The 20,627-nt window shown below is 43.4% G+C and overlaps 1 protein-coding gene across 2 annotated transcripts in view; it reads left to right on the forward strand.

Moving 5' to 3' along the window:
- DHX32 (DEAH-box helicase 32 (putative)) overlaps positions 1 to 20,627 on the forward strand; it is a 53,956-nt gene that overhangs the window by 17,421 nt on the left and 15,908 nt on the right. The window contains exons 3-7 of one of the 2 annotated variants that reach the window (XM_064269192.1): positions 5,780 to 5,973; positions 13,004 to 13,376; positions 18,715 to 18,960; positions 20,243 to 20,342; positions 20,433 to 20,591. In XM_064269192.1, the coding sequence (XP_064125262.1) occupies positions 5,780 to 5,973; positions 13,004 to 13,376; positions 18,715 to 18,960; positions 20,243 to 20,342; positions 20,433 to 20,591 (1,072 nt within the window). The remainder of the gene's footprint in view (positions 1 to 5,779; positions 5,974 to 13,003; positions 13,377 to 18,714; positions 18,961 to 20,242; positions 20,343 to 20,432; positions 20,592 to 20,627) is intronic. The other variant, XM_010599235.3, reaches the window with a different exon arrangement.

A 20,627-nucleotide genomic window follows, 5' to 3' on the forward strand; every position in this document is an offset into this window, starting at 1 on the left:
GCATCACTTTGCTTAATGCTAAATGGTAAGAACACCTCTACCCTATTGACTGAGTAAAGTTGTCCACTGTTCTCTGGTGGTAGAGTCTACCTGTATTAACTCAATGCCAAGATTTGTATGGATTGTGGTATCCAGGGATGTCTGGCCTTTGGTTCTGAAGGCCATCCTTCCTCGGTCTTGCAGTCTGACGTGTTGGCTTACAGGGGGTGGAATGAGTTGCCCTACGCCATTTAAGCCACAGCCCAAATAACCCAGAAGTAACAAAGGCTTCATAAAAAGGTGCAGCTGTTTAAGCTTTCCTGGTTCTCATAGTGCCATCTTGGCAACTAGCCCATCCAGAGTAATGCTTTCTAAATGCTAAACCAGAAAACCAAGCCCATTGCCATCAAGTCAGTTCCAATTCATAGTGACCCCGTGACAACCCTGGTGGCGCAGTGGTTAAGCACTTGACTGCTAACTGAAAGGTTGGCCGCTCTGCAGGAGGAAGATGTGGCAGTCTGCTTCCCTGAAGATGATGGCCTCGGAAGCCCTATGGAGCAGTTTTCTGCTGTCCTATAGGGGTGCTATGAGTTTTCAATGCCAGAGGGAGAGTCTTCCAGAGGGAAACAAAGCCTCTAACAGGACCACACTTCAGCGGTGAGAGGGAGTCAAGTACTGTGAGACAAAGAAAAAGCTACAAGGACTTACCCAGAGGACGCTCAGAGCAAGGAACGTAAACACCAGCAGTAGGTACAGGACTTCGTACAAGTGCAGACGGTGCTGTAATCTCAGTGTCCCTGGAAGTTACGAAGTGTTCATATTTCCAGCATTTGCTGAATCAGTTATTCTCAGCCAGCGCTTCCCATTTGCTAAGGCATCAAACTTCACAGTGGGTCTCCGCTCACCTAGTGATCCAGAACGTGTGTGGAACCTTGGCGAGACTGATAAACGAGACAGATGCTTTCGTGTTCTTCTGCTCTCTGTTCCCAGATAACCTTTTCAGTTTGCATTTGCATCACTTACTGTTAGGATCCACGTATAACTATTACCGAAGGGGGAGACACACCATATGTGGTCCCAGCCACACCTGAGTGGAGAGTGGACCCTGTAATCAGTTGACTTCTACTCAGCTATTGGCTGAGTAAGTAAACATCCCCACATTCGGCACAGTATGTTCGGTCTTCTGCTGGTTATTTTAACTGATACTTGGAAGGGCTGTCCCCATCTCTGAGTTAATTTCTCTGCCTCATGGCTGAAATAATTTGCTCTATTGAGGAATGCATAAAAGGAAAAGTACGAACGTTGGATTAGTCCATTTATTGTACTTATAGGCCTATATGGTGTTTATACCCTATAAACATACCGTAACCATGTTTATACCCTTATAAAGCTATCGTAACCATGTTTATACCCTTATAAACATACCATAATCATCTAATCTTGCAGAATTTGTTTAAATGAGTGGATAGAAAGAAATGAAACATAGTCACGAAACAAAATCAGAATCTGGGGTGTAGCCTGTAATCATTAGCATCATGTGAACGTCTGGAGTTTGCAAGGAGCTTTCCCAGACCTAAGAGTAAAAGCCAGACAGCATATCCAAGTGTTTTACAGTGGATACCGTCATTGCAGCGACAGTTCTAGCTATATAATCAGTGTCCACTGCCATCATAGCACTGCCACCCTGGCATTGCTCCTATGCTAGAAAAAGTAATTAAAAAATGTTGACCCCCTGAGAATCTCATGGCTCCGGTTACCACCTTCATGTAGTGATGACATAGAAGTACCAGTGGCCTGGGAGGACTTAGGTGACTGGTGAATCATGAAGCAATGCAAGTAGTGTGTATACAATCATAGAACTTAAAAATATTTCTAGAAAATGTAAGAAATTAATCTCTTCATTCAGCAAATGTTTATTGAGTACTGCAATTATTTGGCAAAGAAGCCACATGAAACGTGATGTGATGTGTGCCCTTTCGGGAATACACTGTGGGATCTGATACCTGCGGGGGGCACAGCAAGCCTTGTGAAGAAAATAACACACTATCTCAGACTTGGAAGTTAACGCGCGTTAGGTTAGTCTATTCATTTGACAGGTCAGGAAACTGAAACTTATAGAGAAGCTGTGATTTACATATAACCAATGAGTGGCAAGCCAGGCCTGCAACTCCTGGCGTAGGTCTCAAGCTCTCAAGCGCGGCTCGCCTTGTTTCCAAATTTCTTAAACTTCGTAACACAAAGTAGGTGGTCAGTAAAGAGCTACTGATGGTCAGCCTATTGACAAGGCTGACACCTGTCTTAAAAGGGAGGAAGTGTATTTGCACATTTGATCACTGGGAATTTGCAGTTCAATAGGAATCATTCGTTTTGGAGTTATTAATGATTTCTGGCGAGTTATGTTTATCTTTCAAGTTGTAGTGAGGATCGAAATCTAAGAATTTCAGGGCATAGTCGAGTAAATAGCAAAACTCAAGATAACTAAAAATGTTAAAACTTTTAAATACCTTAGATTTATGTAAAAAGCACTCTTATGATGCTTTATTTTAAAAATGCATGTTAAAAAGCAGAATTTATTGACAGTGCCTTAAAATTGTAGCATACAAATGAATCTAGAACTTTCTATTGTAATAATTCTTACACAAATGAACTTGATAAAAATTGATTAATCCATAATAGATTTTAAGTAAAAGGATTTTAAAGTAAATGACTCAAAAGCAACCTTGGGATTGACAATTCCCAAACCTAACTGGGTTGGTTTATTATCTCACTGGGCTTATTTTTAATTGTATTTGAATGATAGATTGCCTGTATATTTTATCTTTTACTACTAGGGAACCGTTCAATAGGCTTCTCTGGTTATTTTTTTCTGATCATTTAGATTTTAAATGTGAATGCTTTAATTTTGATTTACTATTTTTAACCTAAAAGCTGTTCACATTGCTTAAAATAAAATAGTTGATATCAGAAGCCATATTTTTGGTGGGCTTTCTTTTTTAATTATAAAGAAAATAATCTGTCAATACATTAATCTTCAGAAACACAGCTGAGGTTAAAAAAATTGTTTCACCCTTTAATTTTATCGGAAACCCTGGTGGCATAGTGGTTAAGTGCTACGGCTGCTAACCAAGAGGTCGGCAGTTCAAATCCACCAAGTGCTTCGTGGAAACTCTATGGGGCAGTTCTACTCTGTTCTTATGGGGTCGTATGAGTTGGAGAATCGACTCAATGGCACTGGGTTTGGTTTTTGGTTTTAATTTTATCAGCCTTTCTTTAGTCTGTGAGTCTGGCTTTTGCAGTCCCTGCTAACGTCCTGTTTATTGGGGTTCTTTTTAGTCTGGGAGTCTGGCTTTTGCAGTCCCTGCTAACATCCTGTTTATTGGGGTTCTTTAGTCTGTGAGTCTGGCTTTTGCAGTCCCTGCTAACATCCTGTTTATTGGGGTTCTTTAGTCTGGGAGTCTGGCTTTTGCAGTCCCTGCTAACGTCCTGTTTATTGGGGTTCTTTTTAGTCTGGGAGTCTGGCTTTTGCAGTCCCTGCTAACATCCTGTTTGTTGGGGTTCTTTAGTCTGGGAGTCTGGCTTTTGCAGTCCCTGCTAACGTCCTGTTTGTTGGGGTTCTTTAGTCTGGGAGTCTGGCTTTTGCAGTCCCTGCTAACGTCCTGTTTATTGGGGTTCTTTAGTCTGGGAGTCTGGCTTTTGCAGTCCCTGCTAACGTCCTGTTTATTGGGGTTCTTTAGTCTGGGAGTCTGGCTTTTGCAGTCCCTGCTAACGTCCTGTTTATTGGGGTTCTTTAGTCTGGGAGTCTGGCTTTTGCAGTCCCTGCTAACGTCCTGTTTATTGGGGTTCTTTAGTCTGGGAGTCTGGCTTTTGCAGTCCCTGCTAACGTCCTGTTTATTGGGGTTCTTTAGTCTGGGAGTCTGGCTTTTGCAGTCCCTGCTAACGTCCTGTTTATTGGGGTTCTTTAGTCTGGGAGTCTGGCTTTTGCAGTCCCTGCTAACGTCCTGTTTATTGGGGTTCTTTAGTCTGGGAGTCTGGCTTTTGCAGTCCCTGCTAACGTCCTGTTTATTGGGGTTCTTTAGTCTGGCAGTCTGGCTTTTGCAGTCCCTGCTAACGTCCTGTTTATTGGGGTTCTTTAGTCTGTGAGTCTGGCTTTTGCAGTCCCTGCTAACGTCCTGTTTATTGGGGTTCTTTAGTCTGGGAGTCTGGCTTTTGCAGTCCCTGCTAACGTCCTGTTTATTGGGGTTCTTTAGTCTGGCAGTCTGGCTTTTGCAGTCCCTGCTAACGTCCTGTTTATTGGGGTTCTTTAGTCTGGCAGTCTGGCTTTTGCAGTCCCTGCCAACGTCCTGTTTATTGGGGTTCTTTAGTCTGGGAGTCTGGCTTTTGCAGTCCCTGCTAACATCCTGTTTATTGGGGTTCTTTAGTCTGGGAGTCTGGCTTTTGCAGTCCCTGCTAACGTCCTGTTTATTGGGGTTCTTTAGTCTGGCAGTCTGGCTTTTGCAGTCCCTGCTAACGTCCTGTTTATTGGGGTTCTTTAGTCTGGGAGTCTGGCTTTTGCAGTCCCTGCTAACATCCTGTTTATTGGGGTTCTTTAGTCTGGGAGTCTGGCTTTTGCAGTCCCTGCTAACGTCCTGTTTATTGGGGTTCTTTTTAGTCTGGGAGTCTGGCTTTTGCAGTCCCTGCTAACATCCTGTTTATTGGGGTTCTTTAGTCTGGGAGTCTGGCTTTTGCAGTCCCTGCTAACGTCCTGTTTGTTGGGGTTCTTTAGTCTGGGAGTCTGGCTTTTGCAGTCCCTGCTAACGTCCTGTTTGTTGGGGTTCTTTAGTCTGGGAGTCTGGCTTTTGCAGTCCCTGCTAACGTCCTGTTTGTTGGGGTTCTTTAGTCTGGGAGTCTGGCTTTTGCAGTCCCTGCTAACGTCCTGTTTGTTGGGGTTCTTTAGTCTGGGAGTCTGGCTTTTGCAGTCCCTGCTAACGTCCTGTTTATTGGGGTTCTTTAGTCTGGGAGTCTGGCTTTTGCAGTCCCTGCTAACGTCCTGTTTATTGGGGTTCTTTAGTCTGGGAGTCTGGCTTTTGCAGTCCCTGCTAACGTCCTGTTTATTGGGGTTCTTTAGTCTGGGAGTCTGGCTTTTGCAGTCCCTGCTAACGTCCTGTTTATTGGGGTTCTTTAGTCTGGGAGTCTGGCTTTTGCAGTCCCTGCTAACGTCCTGTTTATTGGGGTTCTTTAGTCTGGGAGTCTGGCTTTTGCAGTCCCTGCTAACGTCCTGTTTATTGGGGTTCTTTTTAGTCTGTGAGTCTGGCTTTTGCAGTCCCTGCTAACGTCCTGTTTATTGGGGTTCTTTAGTCTGGGCGTCTGGCTTTTGCAGTCCCTGCTAACGTCCTGTTTATTGGGGTCTTTATTTGCTAGTAATTGCTCTGTGCATAAGCACAGGTAGGTGGTTCAGTTTCACTAGATAAGATGTAACACAGCCCACTGGTGAAAGAAAAACTCCCAAGAGGAGCCTTGCTGTAAGACAGTGCAAGGAGTCCTGGTGGCACTGTGGTCAAGCACTCAGCTACTAGCTGAAAAGTTGGTGGTTCGAACCCACCAGCAGCTCCATGGGAGAAAGATGTGGCAGCCTGCTCCCATAAAGATTACAGCCTTGGAAACCCTAGGGGGCAGTTGTACCCTGCCCCGTGTGGTCGCTTAGAGTCAGAATTGACTCGACAGCAACGGGTTTGGTTTGGGTTTTTATAAGCCATTGCCGCCCCTTGGTTTTTTATTGTTTCCATAGCAGGAGCCAATCCTGTCTGACTTTTCCCCGTTACAGGTTCCTCAGTGGTGTGCTGAATATTGCCTTTCCATCCATTACCAGCATGGGGGCGTGATTTGCACCCAGGTCCACAAACAGACTGCTGTCCAGCTTGCCCTCCGGGTAGCAGACGAAATGGATGTCAACATCGGCCATGAAGTTGGCTACGTGATCCCTTTTGAAAACTGCTGTACCAGTGAAACAATACTGAGGTTGGTTTGGGGGGCTTCGTGTGCTCACCCCTGACAACGCTTAGCATGTGTTGTACAATCCTAAACGAGTGCTATTCTTGCATTCTACTTATTGGGCATCGGTGGTGCATAATACCAACTGGTTTCTTGGCCACCAGCCAGACACGGACCAAGTGTTTTCCCACACTGACTTCACGAGAGATTCCTTGTCTCAAAACCTCCCATGACTTCCCAGAAAGCTCAGGAAAAAGGTACAGCTAGTTAGGTTGGCCCACATAGTCCTTTGGGCTTCTACTTCTGAGCTCTGCCTCATGGCGGGTCCACACATGGCCTGTGTACATTGATGCATGTAGCTCTCCATGTGCTCCATGCATTCACGCCTCTGTCCTTCTGTACCTGCCATTCCCTTGGCTTGGAATGCCGCAGCTCTTCTGGGCTTGGCTGGTTTCTCCTAGTTGTTCCAGACTCATGCACGAGTCAGCCTCCTCCAGGAAGTCTTCCCTCACCCTCCCATAGTCTAAACTAGAAAACTCTCTGCTGGGCTTTCATAGAACTTAGGATGAGCCTCCATTGCAGAAGTTCGGCTTAAAGTCCTACAGGTCCCCAGGGGCCCTTTTTTGTATCTGGCTTTATTATGGGATTTCCTTTGAGCAAAGTGTTCCAGGAGCTTAATACAAAGAAGGAAAATTGGAGAAGTGACTGCTCTGGGCCTGTGCTTCTCAAGCAGTTTTATATCATAGCTTACCTAGAAAATGGTAATATCTGTACAGCAGCTCAGGGCCATGGTCAAAGATGCTTGCAGCCAAAGATGACCAGCCCTGTCGTAGGCTGGGTTCTCTAGAGACACAAAACCAATAAAGTGTATAAATATGTATATGTAGAGAAAGATTTATGTCAAGGAAATGGCTCACATAGTTGTAGAGGCTGGAAACGTCCCAAGTCTGTGGGTCAGGATAGAGGCTTCTCCTAATTCACGTAGCCGCAGGGACTGGCGAACCCAAGATTGGCAGGTCAGAGAGCAGGGATCTTACTCACAGGCTGCGAAGACCGATGAATCCCAAGATTGGCAGGCAAGACCACAGGTAAGCTGCTAGCTCAAGTCCCAAGAACCAGAGGCCAGATGAACAGGAGCCAGCTGCAGGATCCGGAGTGAGCAAAAGCCCATGAGCCTTGCCAGAATGTCCACTTATATTCGATGTAGGACACACTCACAAGGAAACTCCCTTTCAACTGATCGGGTACTCACAGCAGATGCCATCATGGAGGTGATCACATTATATCAAATCTCGTCGTGGAAATGATCACAACGTCATAGGACTGCCAAACTACAGCACAACCGCCAAACCACTGAGAATCGCGGCCCAACCAAGTTGATAACACAACCTTCACCATCACAAGCCCCAAGCACACCAGCCCACCCAGCCTCTGCCTGACCATCCCAGTAGCTGGGGAGAGAAGCCTCTGAGGATCAACGTGTTTGCCCATTTAGAGTCCATTTGTGTGGCACACCAGGGCACCACAGCCCACCATTTGGGAAGGTCTGCCCTAGTATAAGAGGGCTGGGATTTTTTTTTTTTTTTCCACACCCATATCCTATGTGTCTGACACAGTGCTTGGTCCAGGGAGCATGTTCGAGAATCTGATGATGAAAGGCAGGAGTCCTGCCCCATGCCAGCTAACTGCCTACAGAAGGCCCACGCGACTCATTTGGCTTGTGCTAAGCTGCTCTCCTGCAAACGTTCATCTTCAGAAATAGAAGGTATTGGTTCACAGGGAATCTTTAGACCAAAACCACTGTGACCAGAACTTATAAAATATGGTATCTTCTGTTACTATAGCCATGATGCCCTTGAGTTATTATATTAGTATATATTTATGTAAATAGTTCACAAGTGATACAAAAGCCCTGTAAAAACCACCTTGCTCCTTAAAATAAAAATTAACTTGCTCCTTTTTTTTTTTTTTTAGGAACTCACAAAACTATTTGACAGGTTGGACAGGATAAGACATATTCCCCTGAAACGGGGAAGGATTCCCTAAGCTTGGCGGGTTCATTCTTTATCCTTATATTTTAACATGGGTGTTCAAATTGTCATGGTTTTAATTCAGTTGTAAAGTGAGGACTGAACTAGGACCTACCTAGGTTCTGAAGTTAATGTATGTATTTTTATATCGTTGGTGCCATCTAAATGTTGGAAAGAACTCTTGGATGTAGCCATTTAAAAAATGAAATCATATAACATTTTTTATCTTAAGACAGAATTATGTTTATATATATACATACACACACATATATACATATACACACACGTGTCTGTGCGAGTGTGTGTGTGTGTCTGCAAAAGCCACAGAGACTCTAATAATGTCAGAATAGGTGTCTTAGGCTGAATTCTCTAGAGAAGCAAAACCATTGAAGCATATTTATATAAATATATAGAGAGAAAGATTTATCACAAGGGATTTATCTCAATGGCTCATGTGGTTGTGGAGGCTGGCAAGTCCCAAATCCATGTGTCAGGCATCGGGCTGGAAGCTTCTCCTGACTTGCGTAGTTGTAGAGGTTGATGACTCCAGGATCAGCAGGTCAGACAGCAAGCTACTGGTCCTAGGTCTTTGGAGGCTGGCAGATCCCAGAATTGGCAGGTCAGATGGCAGGCTGCAAGAACCAGAGGTCAGATGATGATGAGCCAGATGCAGGATCCAGAGTAAGAGAGAGCTTTGCCAAAGGATCCATATATATATGGGTACAGGCTGTGCCCTCAAGGAAACACCTCTTACATCAGATACTTGAGTAAGGCTGTGACTTGAGTAAGGCTGTGACTTAAGTATGCTACTCAAGATGCACCCTACACAAATCCTACGTCGTAGAGATTTTAAGATTTATGACACATTAAATGGAGGATGGTTACATAGTATCACAAAAGGGAGGATAATTACATCAGATCACAAAATGGAGGATAATTACATACTACTGGGAATCCTGGCCTAGCCAAGTTGACACATAACATTAACCATCACAGTAGGTCCAGGACGTCCCTCACCTTTTAAACATCTGTTAGATGTTAGGCTTGACTTTCATGCAGTTGTTTTACAGTGAACAACATGACAATGGTGAAAAAGTATGACAATTCTGACAGCCAGAGAAAGAACTACAATTTAAGTGGAAATATTTCTGCTTACCTACATGTAAGGAGCCCTAGTGGCAAGGTGATTAAAGCAGTTTGAACCCACTAGTGGCTCTGCAGGAAAAAGATTTGGCAGTCAGCTTCGTAGAGATTTATAGCCTTGGAAACCCCATGGGGTTGCCATGAGTTGGAATCAACTTGACAGCAGTGAGCGTCTGCATGTACTGTTCCTTTCTTAACATGGAAACTTGCTTTCAGGTGTGGTGGGTGGGGCTGCAAAGCAAGCACACCTTTAAAGGTGGATGGAAATTAGCAGCCTGCTCTGGCCTTTGCAGGTTCTGTTTCCTTCAGCTGTACCTGTCCTGTCTGGTCCTCTCTTGTTGTTTATAGCTTACCTTCACAGTTGCTCTTGTTGCTGGGACGGTGTGCTTTTTTTTTTTTAACCCGTGTGGAGTCAGCAGACACTCTGCATTGCTGCTCACAGGGTCTGAGTGGTGGGAAGAGTCCACGACTCTTGCAAAGCCTCCATTTGATAAGAGATAGGAATTCTTCCTTCTCCTCCTGGTATTCTGTGTGCTGAAGAGGAGGCGGTGTGGCTGTCAAATGAGTGTCTCCACCACTCAGTAGCTTGTAACCTGGGCAAGTGTGCTCACTGCTCTGGGCTTCAGTTTCCCTGTCCGTAGAATGGGGAGGGTGAATATACCTGCTTACCTACCAGGTTCTCGTGAGCATTAAGTGAGTTAGTGCACGGGACTGACACCTAGTAAACACACTTGTGTATGTTAGCTGTCTGTGTCATTGTAAAGATAAACTAAAACCAGACTCATTTCCTGATTAACTGTTTAAATCAGAGCATTTAAGCTTATCTGTTGATTATGGAAGGCAGTAGTCTATACTTAATATTGTCTTTTTCATTTTCTTTGTAACCTCCTGGTACCTATTCTTGTATTGGGCACATAATAAGCACTTCGTAAAGCTGATCTTTGTGCCTGTTACCTTGCTTTGGACCCTTTATGTAACAACCTAGTTCTTTACTTTTTTTTCTGGCCTTTATTATGTACCTAAAATAGTTGTTCTGAATTACATATAAGTGACATGTAGATTTCAAATAACAGACCCTCTAGATAACAGATTTTAAGAGAATTTCTCAAATTCTCGTTTAAGGTCAAATGATATATATAATTTTAGAAATTATTAATATCAATAAAACTTATGTTTTATGATATCCTTACCTATAGGGTTCCTATGAGTTGCAATTGACTCGATGGCAGTGGGTTTTTTATCTTTGGGAGATTTAGTCTTAGGAATTTAAAATAAAACAACTACATTTCCTGCTGGCAATGAACCTATATGTATTTTTACATAGTTACCAGTAACAGCATTTTTCTGAACACTGTACACATGATATCTTAATAGCATGAAGGTAAGAAATCTATCTCTGTGATATGCAGAAAAAATGAAGCTTCATATAGTAAGCTTTAGGATTGAGCCCCAAAAGGCAATTCCCTAAGTATTCTAGAATCATCTGGAAGGCCAGGCCATGATCGCTGAGTCTGGGAGAGTTTCAAACAAGCCATCCTCTTTCTCCCTTTTTAGTTAAGCCTGGATACATTTATATAACACACATGCCTCCTCCACCACACAGGGCGCCTTTCCTACTGCATGACTGGCGCTTAGGTAAGTGTTGCTAAAAAGGCAATAGAGACTTAATTTCTAACATTAAATTTAGGAAGTAGCATAGATTAAAATAATTGTTTAGGCAAGAGGCACTAGTAGCTTATATCCTTATATCCTACTAATTAACCTCAGCAAAAGATGGTCTGAAATCGAGATTTCATATGCATCTGGGTTTGCATCTTCCACAAAGTATAATGCTGCAGTATTCAAGGTAATTCCCTTTCTTAAGTTTGAGAGAAGGCGTGATCAGCAGTTTATCGCTGCTCACTTGGTAAGATGTGGGATACTCACAAGGTTGAAAAGAAAGGCATGGGGCAAAAACTGATTCTGTAAAGGTATAGAGAGGATGGACGTGGACTTCATCTCCAGAATCATGGAGGCCAAGGAAGCAGTCTTTCCTAATTTAACTATAACATCGGATGCACGTAACTCTTCTGAACCTCAGTGTCCTCATTTATAAATAGGCTGCGGTGTCTACCTTGCAATAGGCTTCAATGTGTATATACCTTGAAGAATTATTCTGAAGATTAACTGCGATAATACATGCATCAGCATAAGGCCTGGCACACATTAGGAGCCTGATACATGTTTGTTTCCTTCTTTTTCTTTATTCCTTGTAAGGGGTAAACTGAGGACTGCCTGGGGTCCCCAAGACCACCCCCAGGTTTGATGATTCTCTAGGAGGACTCACCAGCCTCGGCATATGGCCACACTCACAACTAGGATTTATTGCAGCAAAAGGCTGCAGAGCAGTCAGCAGAGAGAAAAGGTGTATGGGGCAAAGTCCAGAGGAACCAGGTTTGAGTGTCTTAACAGCCCTCTCCCAGTGGAGTCACACAGGACGTATTTACTTCCCGCAGCAACTGGGTGAAATGTTGTCTACCAGGGAAGCTCGCGAGAGACTCATTGCCCAGGATTTTTATTGGAGGTTGGTCACGTAGGCACCCCCTGCCTGGGACATAATAAAATTCCAGACTCCAGAAGGAAAGCAGATATTCAGCATAAAGTGTATTGTTTGTACAAATAGTTCAGGCACAGTGAGCCACCTTATCACTTCAGAGAGTGGTGAGACCACTCTAAACTGCATGTTCCTCGATGCCAGCCAAGGTCCAACCTGCAGAATTGGTTTACTCAAGAAATAACATAGGGAAATTTGTAAATAGTGTCAGAAGAGGTTTGCATGGCAGAAACTGGAAAAAATCCCATTAAATATCACTAGCGAATGCCCTCCACCACTACCTTCTACTCCAGGAACGCTGCCCAGTTTGTATGCTGCCCTCAAATAAGTGGTGCCTCTCAGATGTTGGGTCAGTTAATATGTGTACCACATTTCAAACTTGTTGACACCAACATTTTGGTAATGTCACCTCCCACAGTGTGCCACCAACAGTCCCAATAATGGGCTATCTGGACTATGAAACTATGAAGCTGAGCACCCCCATTCTTTTTTTTTTTTTTTTAATACTGAGTTTTTGATGAAAGTTTACATAGTAAATTAAGTTACTGTGTGACAATTTCTACACATATTGTTCAGTGACATTGGTTCCGTTTTCTAAATAGCGTCAACATTCTCATTATTTCCGTTCTGGTTGTTCCATTTGCATTATTCTTGCTTCCCTGACTTCCTGACCTTCTCATATGTGCTTTAGGGTAAATGTTGACTGTTTGGTCTCAAATAGATGATTGCTTTTTGTTTTGTTTTGTTGTATGTGAAAGGAACACAGTACTCACTAGCGATAGTGTTTATTTTGTGACCCAACCTGTTACTTAGTTGAAAGGTGAGATAGCCGTTCTTGTATTCTTCTTCGACCAGTGTGTGTGTTTGCTTACAAACCCCTCCCTCCATCGATGAAAGAGCAGGGAGAAATGCTAACCTGACAAGGGTATTTTGTGATATTACTTTTTTCATTTAAAAAGTTCAGGGCAAGTGTTAAATGTAGTTCCTGTTAATATTCATCGTAAATGTTTGGGCAGAGTTCTTTAACCTGGTGTCCAGGGATGGTCTTCAAAGGGTCTGTGAACCTATGTAAACTTTGTGCAAAACTTTGCTTATGTGTGTGTGTGGTTTTTTTTCCCTGTGTTTAAAGTCTAGAGATTTTATCACGTTAAAGGAATCTGTGGCCCAATAAAGATCTAGAGCCACTGATTTAGAGAAAAGGACATAGGAAAGTCAGTTTTGTTGTTGTGAGGAAGTGTTTTTGTTTGACTTTTCATAAGAGTATTCTAACTTTGATGTTGCTTCTCTCTAGGTACTGTACGGATGATATGTTGCAAAGAGAAATGATGTCCAATCCTTTTCTGGGCAGCTACGGGGTCATCATCTTAGACGACATCCACGAAAGGAGCATAGCAACTGACGTGTTAATTGGGCTCCTTAAAGACGTTTTGCTGGCAAGACCAGAACTGAAGCTCATAATTAACTCTTCACCTCTGCTGATTAGCAAACTCAGCTCCTATTATGGAAACGTGCCTCTCATAGAAGTGAAGAATAAGCACCCTGTGGAGGTTGTGTACCTTGGCGGGGCTCGCAAAGATGTTTTTGAGTCTATTTTGAGCCTTGTCTTTGAAATTCACCACTCTGGTGAGAAGGGCGATGTGGTAGTCTTTCTGGCCTGTGAACAAGTAAGTAAGTAACATTCTAACCTAACAGAGCGAGTTTGCTAATCAACTGTTTAAATGTTTGCTTCCATCATGCTTTATTTTTTATACTTTAGGAGAAACACAGATAGGGTAAAACCTGTGCTGCCAGTTACTGGCATCTGTAAAGGGAGTAGGAGGTATTTCTAAAATCACATGCGGTTCTGAAAACAAAGAACGGGTAAGGCATTTTGAGGAGATTCTAGAAATGATCTCCAGAGCCAGCTCCCATCCAGATGCAGGGTGAAGCATGTGCTGCCCCAGACAAAAAGCTGGTACTACCCGCAGTGAGTTGGCATCTCTCAGTGGAGCAGGTATATGCTGACTCATCACAGTCATGGCTGCCTTGGGTTTGCAGTGAGTCGGGATCTCAGTGGAGAAGGTGTATGCTGACTCAGCACTCAGCACACTCGTGGCTCCCTCGGGTTTCCTCTGAGTCGGTGTGTTAGTGGAGAAGGTGTATGCTGACTCAGCACACTCATGGCTGCCTTGGGTTTGTGTGAGTCTGGATCTCAGTGAAGGTATATGCTGACTCAGCACAGCCATGGCTGCCTCATTGTGTCTTAATGGAGAAGGTATATGCTGACTCAGCATACTTATGGCTGCCTTGGGTTTGCTGTGAGTCAGGATCTCAGTGGAGAAGGTATATGCTGACTCAGCACACTCAGGGCCGCCTCGGGTTTCCTCTGAGTCGGTGTCTCAGCGGAGAAGGTGTATGCACACTCATGGTTGCCTTCCTTATGACAGGCAGCATTTGCTGGAGATCAGTGCATGCTTGGCAGAGAGCTAAGTAACAAAGAATCACCCACAAATGTTCTAAAATAGTCGGTGGGGTGTGAGGCAGAAAAAAACCATTTACAGCATATGCAGAAGCCCTTCTCCCTAGATTGGAGCTCCTTCTCTTAAAAAGATGAATGAGAAAGATCTTAACTTGGATTTCTTGAAAATATCTCTTCAAAAGAACTGAAAATACACAACTGAGCATCTTTTCTATTCTCTGTTAAATTGCTTTTATATAGTCAAAGTGTCATTTGGGGTTGCCTTTTTTTTTTTTTAATTGAAGCTACACTGGCCCTACTTTCTCCACTACCGTTGGCTGAATCTCAAAGCCTCCAAAATAGAAAGAATTATGCAAATAAGGCATGTTATACATTTTTTGTCAACTGCATGGCCCCTCCCCCTCGCTATTTCCTAGGTGAGCTATGCTTCGTGTTATGTGTGTGTGCATGCTGTTGACGTGGTGTGTATTTGTGATAAGAATACGACTTCTTAGAAACTAATTGCTTGGCCATTTTCTCCCCTACCCGTCTTATCACGCCAAGAGTGAAAGCACTAGTCTTCGGATCATGACCCAAATTTGTAGAAACCCAGAAGGAGATCGTTTGGTATTGGCTGAGCCAGCTGCTGAACAAAGACAAGTACCTCAGCTTGTGTGCCCGAGCCTTTTCTAAGTATCCTTGTGCCTTCTGAGTGTTCAATTTTATATTCAAAGCATAAAGGAGGACTAAGGCTCCTAGCTTTAGGAACTTTAGACAGTTTTCTTATAACTTAGATTTGATCTGTTTCCTTAAAATCATTTAGAATCTCAGTGGGTAATAATAACTACAGCATACTTAGCATTTTTGTGTGCGTGCGTGTACAGAGTGTACATTTCCCCTGGAATCCTAAGTGAATGCGATCTTCTACCCGTGACAGTGACTTACTCTCTGTGGTCATTCCTTAAATAAATTTCATGCATGATCCAAGATATTCAGGAAAGTCCTGAGTAAGGTAATGAAATGATTAAGGAGATAGGAGAAGGATCTATGAAAACAATTAGACAGTTTCAGTGTAACTGGGTAAAGCTTAAGGAAGGGAAGAATGGCAAAATTAGAAGTCCAAACATTTGAAAGTTGAAAAAGAGGTGGGAAAAAAAAGGACACTTCTGCAAAAAGAGTCAGATTATGCAAACATGCCAAAGTGGGCTTTTGAAAAATAAAGCTCACAGGCAAGCTGAACACAATTCAGTATTCCAATGGGCTTTTTCTTTTTCACTACTATGTCAGGATTACCATTAAGATAGTTCCTTTCCTCTGGCCTTGAAATTTATCTCTTGAGAGATTTGTCTTGCTCCGAAATCTGTGTTAACAACTATTGGTCATTTTTTCCCCATGCTGTTTGAAACTTTGTTGGTTTCTGTATAAAACTCGTAAAACCTTCCATACCACGTAAATATCATATGAAAACAGACCCAAACAGTCTAATGGAAACATGTTGTCACTTTTTAATTATAAGAAATACAACATTGTAAATTGCAGAAATATTTTCAGCCACTTTGGTTTGGCGAGCCAGTGGTCCGTTCCCACTGGGGTGGCACTGTCTTCTGGTATGTTCTCCACTCCCACCCGGGTCCACGGGCTGCCCAGTGCCTTGGTGCTTAATTAAGACTGAGAGCCCTGAGCATTCACGGTGTGGTGTTCCTTATCACTCAGCTGTCTTTCTCTCTGAAAACAAAAGGTGAAATAAACAGAAAACATCTGTGGAGATTTGTGGTAATGCCCATCTAGCCAGATCAGCCTTAGAGGCTTTACGCTGTCACAGAGGTGTCTGTATGTTGGTTTTCCTGGGAAACATTCTGTGCAGCTGTGAGTCTCCTCTCACTTTTTTTGGTTCTAGATGCCTTCCTTCACTGTGGGTGGCTGTGTTTTCTGTCCCTCTACAGGTGGTTACAGGGAAGTCCCACGTATGTAAATGCGCATCGAGGAAGAATCAAGGAGATGAACGTGTGGAAGGGTTGAAGCAGCAGATACATATCTTAAGAACTTTTTTCTCGTGTCAAATTCTGAAGATTATGTCCTCAAAGCCCTTTCTCAGCTGTGCTTGAGGGGTCTCTATATCTATTTTGCTTTGCTTTTTGTCTTCTGAAGATTTCCTTTTTCCCTCCCATTTAGAAAATTCAACATTAATTCAACTTTAGAACCCACCTACAACTAAAAAGTTTTAGTACCTAGAAGTAAATAAAAATTAGTGGCAAAAATTGCTTTTTAAACAGCTTCCTAAGAGAATAAGAGTAAACATTTCAGTGCAATTTGAAGGTTTCTTTTGATAGGAATTTTTCATGCGTGGGCTGCTGGAAGGGCTCTCCTCTGCCCACTCAGATGACCTGCTGAGGGCTGACACTGCTGAGAAGCTGGCAAGATGTAGCCATCAGGGAGGAACGTGTGGGTAGCCTGTGAGCTGAGCAGGGCAAGGCTCAGGAGAAGTCCGCCCCAGTGCTTAGCCTTGCCCTTTAGGATCAGAATGACGAAGGGAGCAGAAATGGAAAAATGGAGAAATCGCTTTGTTCTCACTATCCCAATCTGCAAGCTTCCATTGATTAAGATGAACAATCATGCTGTTTGCTTGGTAAAAAATCTATCCCAAGTAAACAAGTGTGTGCTGAAAATGAACGGTGAGCAAGAGAACATTGCTGCACGAATTCTGGGGTGGAGCCCAAGAAGCAGCCCTGCCACTGCTGCTGGGGCCACTCTGCAGCTCAGCAATACCCTGAAACCGGCCCCCCAGCTCTTAGAGACACAGCACCTTCCCAGTGTTCTGGGCAAGTCCTCTGACAAGTCCATCTTACAGAACCCTTGAGTTAATTCAGTCCTGTTCTGCAAATGAACTAGAAAGGAAGGAGACACGAGCTGGAGATATGGAAAATGGAATGGAGTCTTAAAAACTAGCCGTCGCGGGACGTCATCTTTCCTACTTACAGTTTTAATTAAATCTTTTTTAGTAATGTAAATGGGGCTTCTTCCGTTTGGTAGTTTGTTAGGCCCTAAACTAAAAAAAAAACCCAGACCCGTTGCTGTCGAGTCAGTTGCAACTCATAGCAACCCTGTAGGACAAACCCTATAGCAACCCTGTAGAACTGCCCCATAGAGTTTCCAAGGAGCGCCTGGTAGATTCGAACTGCCGACCTTTTGGTTACCAGCTGTAGCTCTTAACCACTACGTCACCAGGGTTTCCTGGTAGCCCTTAAGAAGGCAGAAATTTTAGAAACAGATTAAAAAGGAGTAAGAATAATATTAAGTGACATCTTCTGTATATGAGGTTCAAAAAATTGTTATGATTTGAAAAATATTACCTAAATTGCTTCTTCTTTTGAGCATATTACACCAATTATTTGTGTGTAGGTTTTTTTGCAAATAATTTTCTATCTTTTTCTCAATATATCTGACAGGGAAACATTAAAGAGGGCATTGCTGAATGCCGGAATCATACAGAGATGTAAGTGGCAGTGAATGTTTCCCTGCCTGTTTTCTTGCATTTCTGCTATTTTAACATGCTGACGGGGTCAAAGTCATTTTCCCGATAAAGATTCTGATAACAGAGTTTGCAGTATATGTGCTTGTCGTGGATTGAATTATGTCCCCCAAAAATGTGTGTCAATTTGATTAGGCCATGATTCCCAGTATTGTGTGGTTGTCCTCCATTTTGTGACTGTAATTTTATGTTAGAGAAGATTAGGGTGGGAATGTAATACCACCCTTACCCAGGTCACATCCGGTGATCCAGTGTAAAGGAAGCTTCCCTGGGGTGTGACCTGCACCACCTTTTATCTCTCAAGAGATGGAAGGGAAGCAAGCACAGAGTTGGGGACCCCATACCGCCAAAAAAGCAGCACCAGGAGCAGAGCGCATTCTCTGGACACAGGGTCCCTGTGCCTGAAAAGCTCCTCAACCAGGGGAAGATTGAGGACAAAGACCTTCCTCCAGAGCCAATAGAGAGAGAACGGCTTCCCCTGGAGTTGACGCCCTGAATTTGGACTTTTAGCCTACTTTATCTTAAGAAAATAAATTGCTCTTTGTCAAAGCCATCCACTTGTGGTATTTTTGTTACAGCAGCGCTGGATGACTAAGCCAGTGCTTTTATAGGAAATGCAGCAGTTGTTTGATAATTTTTAGTTCTGCAACCATTAAAGCATAGTGATGCATTGTTCTTGATGTGAGAATAACTTGTGTTTACCTGTCGTCGTTAATTGGCGGGAGAAATTTGCATGAAGCTAGAAAAATAGGGTAAATGCATAAATGCAAAGATGGTACATTTCACAAGACAAAACCTGTTTTGGACAAACAGCAGTGAAATTGTTTATGTATTTTATTTAACTTCCCTAAAGAAAAGTTGTCACCCAGTTACACCTTTTTCCCCTAACTTAACGACACAGGTAACAACACAGGCATTTCTCCCCTGTGTAGATTATGCGGCTGTTGCCCGTAGTTTTCTTTAACTCAGACTTTTTAAAGAGTAGTAAGCTTGTTTGTTGTCTATTCTCATAGATGATGTTACTTTTTCACTTTAGGATATAGAAAAAGCATATGAAATTGTCTGTCAGGACGGATCTAATTTAAACCCAGATCTGGGAGAGCTGGTGGTGGTTCCTTTGTATCCGAAAGAGAAATGTATGCTGTTCAAGCCGAACGACGAAACGGAGAAGGGAAGCCGTGTTTATCAGAGACGAGTGGTGCTGACGACGAGCTCCGGAGAGTCTCTGATCTGTAGCAACACTGTCCGATTTGTCATTGATGTGGGGGTGGAACGACGAAAGGTAATTACTGTGGAGCAGGTTACACAGAGTCGCCTTCCTGGGCTTCCGTCATTTTAATGTGTGAGCCCAGCGTTCTGTCTGATCGGTCACGTGTGCCAAAAAGAATGACCACAGCCAGTAAGAAAACTCCTCTCCGCATGGTACTGCCTGTCGTTAGCATTTTGGCAGCCTGGAAACAAGCTAACTGAATTGACTGAAGTGCCCAAGGAAAAAGTTCTGAGGAAAGGTGCAGCCACTGAAGCACAAAGGTGGTGGCTCTTGTCAGTGTGTTTCCTTGAGCTGAGGTACCAGCAGAGGAAAGTACTTGGCCCCTGAGCTCATCTGTCCTCGTGTACATCAGCTGGGTATTTTTGGTAACTCTTTTATCGAAATAATTGACATCCTCCCCCAGGGAGTTTATTAAAAATTAGTTTCAAGTACACTGACTGAATTTTAGCAAAATTTGGCTTTATAATTGACATGATACAATTCTATCCTAAATTAAATATATATTTGTTTATTTATCACTACCCTTAAACAAAATTAGGAAAAACGAAAACAGGGTGTCTCAAACTCTCCAAAGCACTAGAACTTCAGAAGGTATAGATAGCAGCATTTGAGACCTGAGAGGAAGCTCCCAAGTTTTGATTCATTTGCCCGTCTTCACTGTTGAGTAGGCTTTTATCCCTCGAGGAGACCATGGGTCTTCTAAGTAGCCTTGTCTCACTGTGACAGAGCGATCTCAACCATTGTGAAGGTTTCCTGGGAAGTGGGTTGGTCTTGATTGTGTCAGTCCACCATTCAGAGAACACAGGGCTATCATTCAACTTCTGAAACCACCTGTAAAAAATCACTGTTAATGCCATATGCAGTTTTTGTATTGGCTATTAGACTGGGAAATCTCGGTCTGTGTTAGGAAGGTGAGGCCAAGGAGACCCCGGTGAGTTGAACAGAACTTTGAAGAAACATGTTGCTGTCAGATGATAATCCTTTCTCTGGTGGCATGTGAGTATCCGTTGCTATTCCCCAGTGTAGGGCTTCGAGATGTGACACACCGGTATTTCAGCAGCGATACAGAGGCCCTATATTTATTGGAGCCACAATGAAAGCAGACAACCCTTAAATCCATTTATCAAAGCACTTGCAGTTTCCATTTCAAGGCAAGTGAAACAATAATGAATATTGTACAAAGAGAGTGAGTCTGTAGCAAAGCATTTCACGAAGTAAAGTGCTGCAAACAGCACAGAGAGCCTGCTCAATCTTGAGTTACCTGATGCTAAATACGCTGTCTTTCCACTTACAGGTGTACAACCCTAGGATAAGAGCAGACTCCCTCATCATGCGGCCCATCAGCCAAAGCCGAGCAGAGATCCGAAAGCAGATCCTCGGTCCGTCTTCTTCAGGTAGCAAGATAGACGCGAAAATGCAGTGCTGACATTCTTGCGTGAAGACAGCCCAGACGCATTACAGCCACCCTCCTTGGTTTCTTCTAGGCAAGCTCTTCTGTCTGTACTCTGAAGAATTTGCCTCCAAAGACATGAAGCCACTGCAGCCAGCAGAAATGCAGGAGGCCAACCTGACCAGCACGGTGCTCTTTATGAAGAGGGTAGACATCGCGGGCTTGGGCCACTGCGATTTCATGAACCAGCCAGGTAGCTTTGTGTTCACGTGTTAGCAGAGCTCCTGGG

Source organism: Loxodonta africana, chromosome 16 (assembly GCF_030014295.1).
Source record: "Loxodonta africana isolate mLoxAfr1 chromosome 16, mLoxAfr1.hap2, whole genome shotgun sequence".
Taxonomy (NCBI): domain Eukaryota; kingdom Metazoa; phylum Chordata; class Mammalia; order Proboscidea; family Elephantidae; genus Loxodonta; species Loxodonta africana.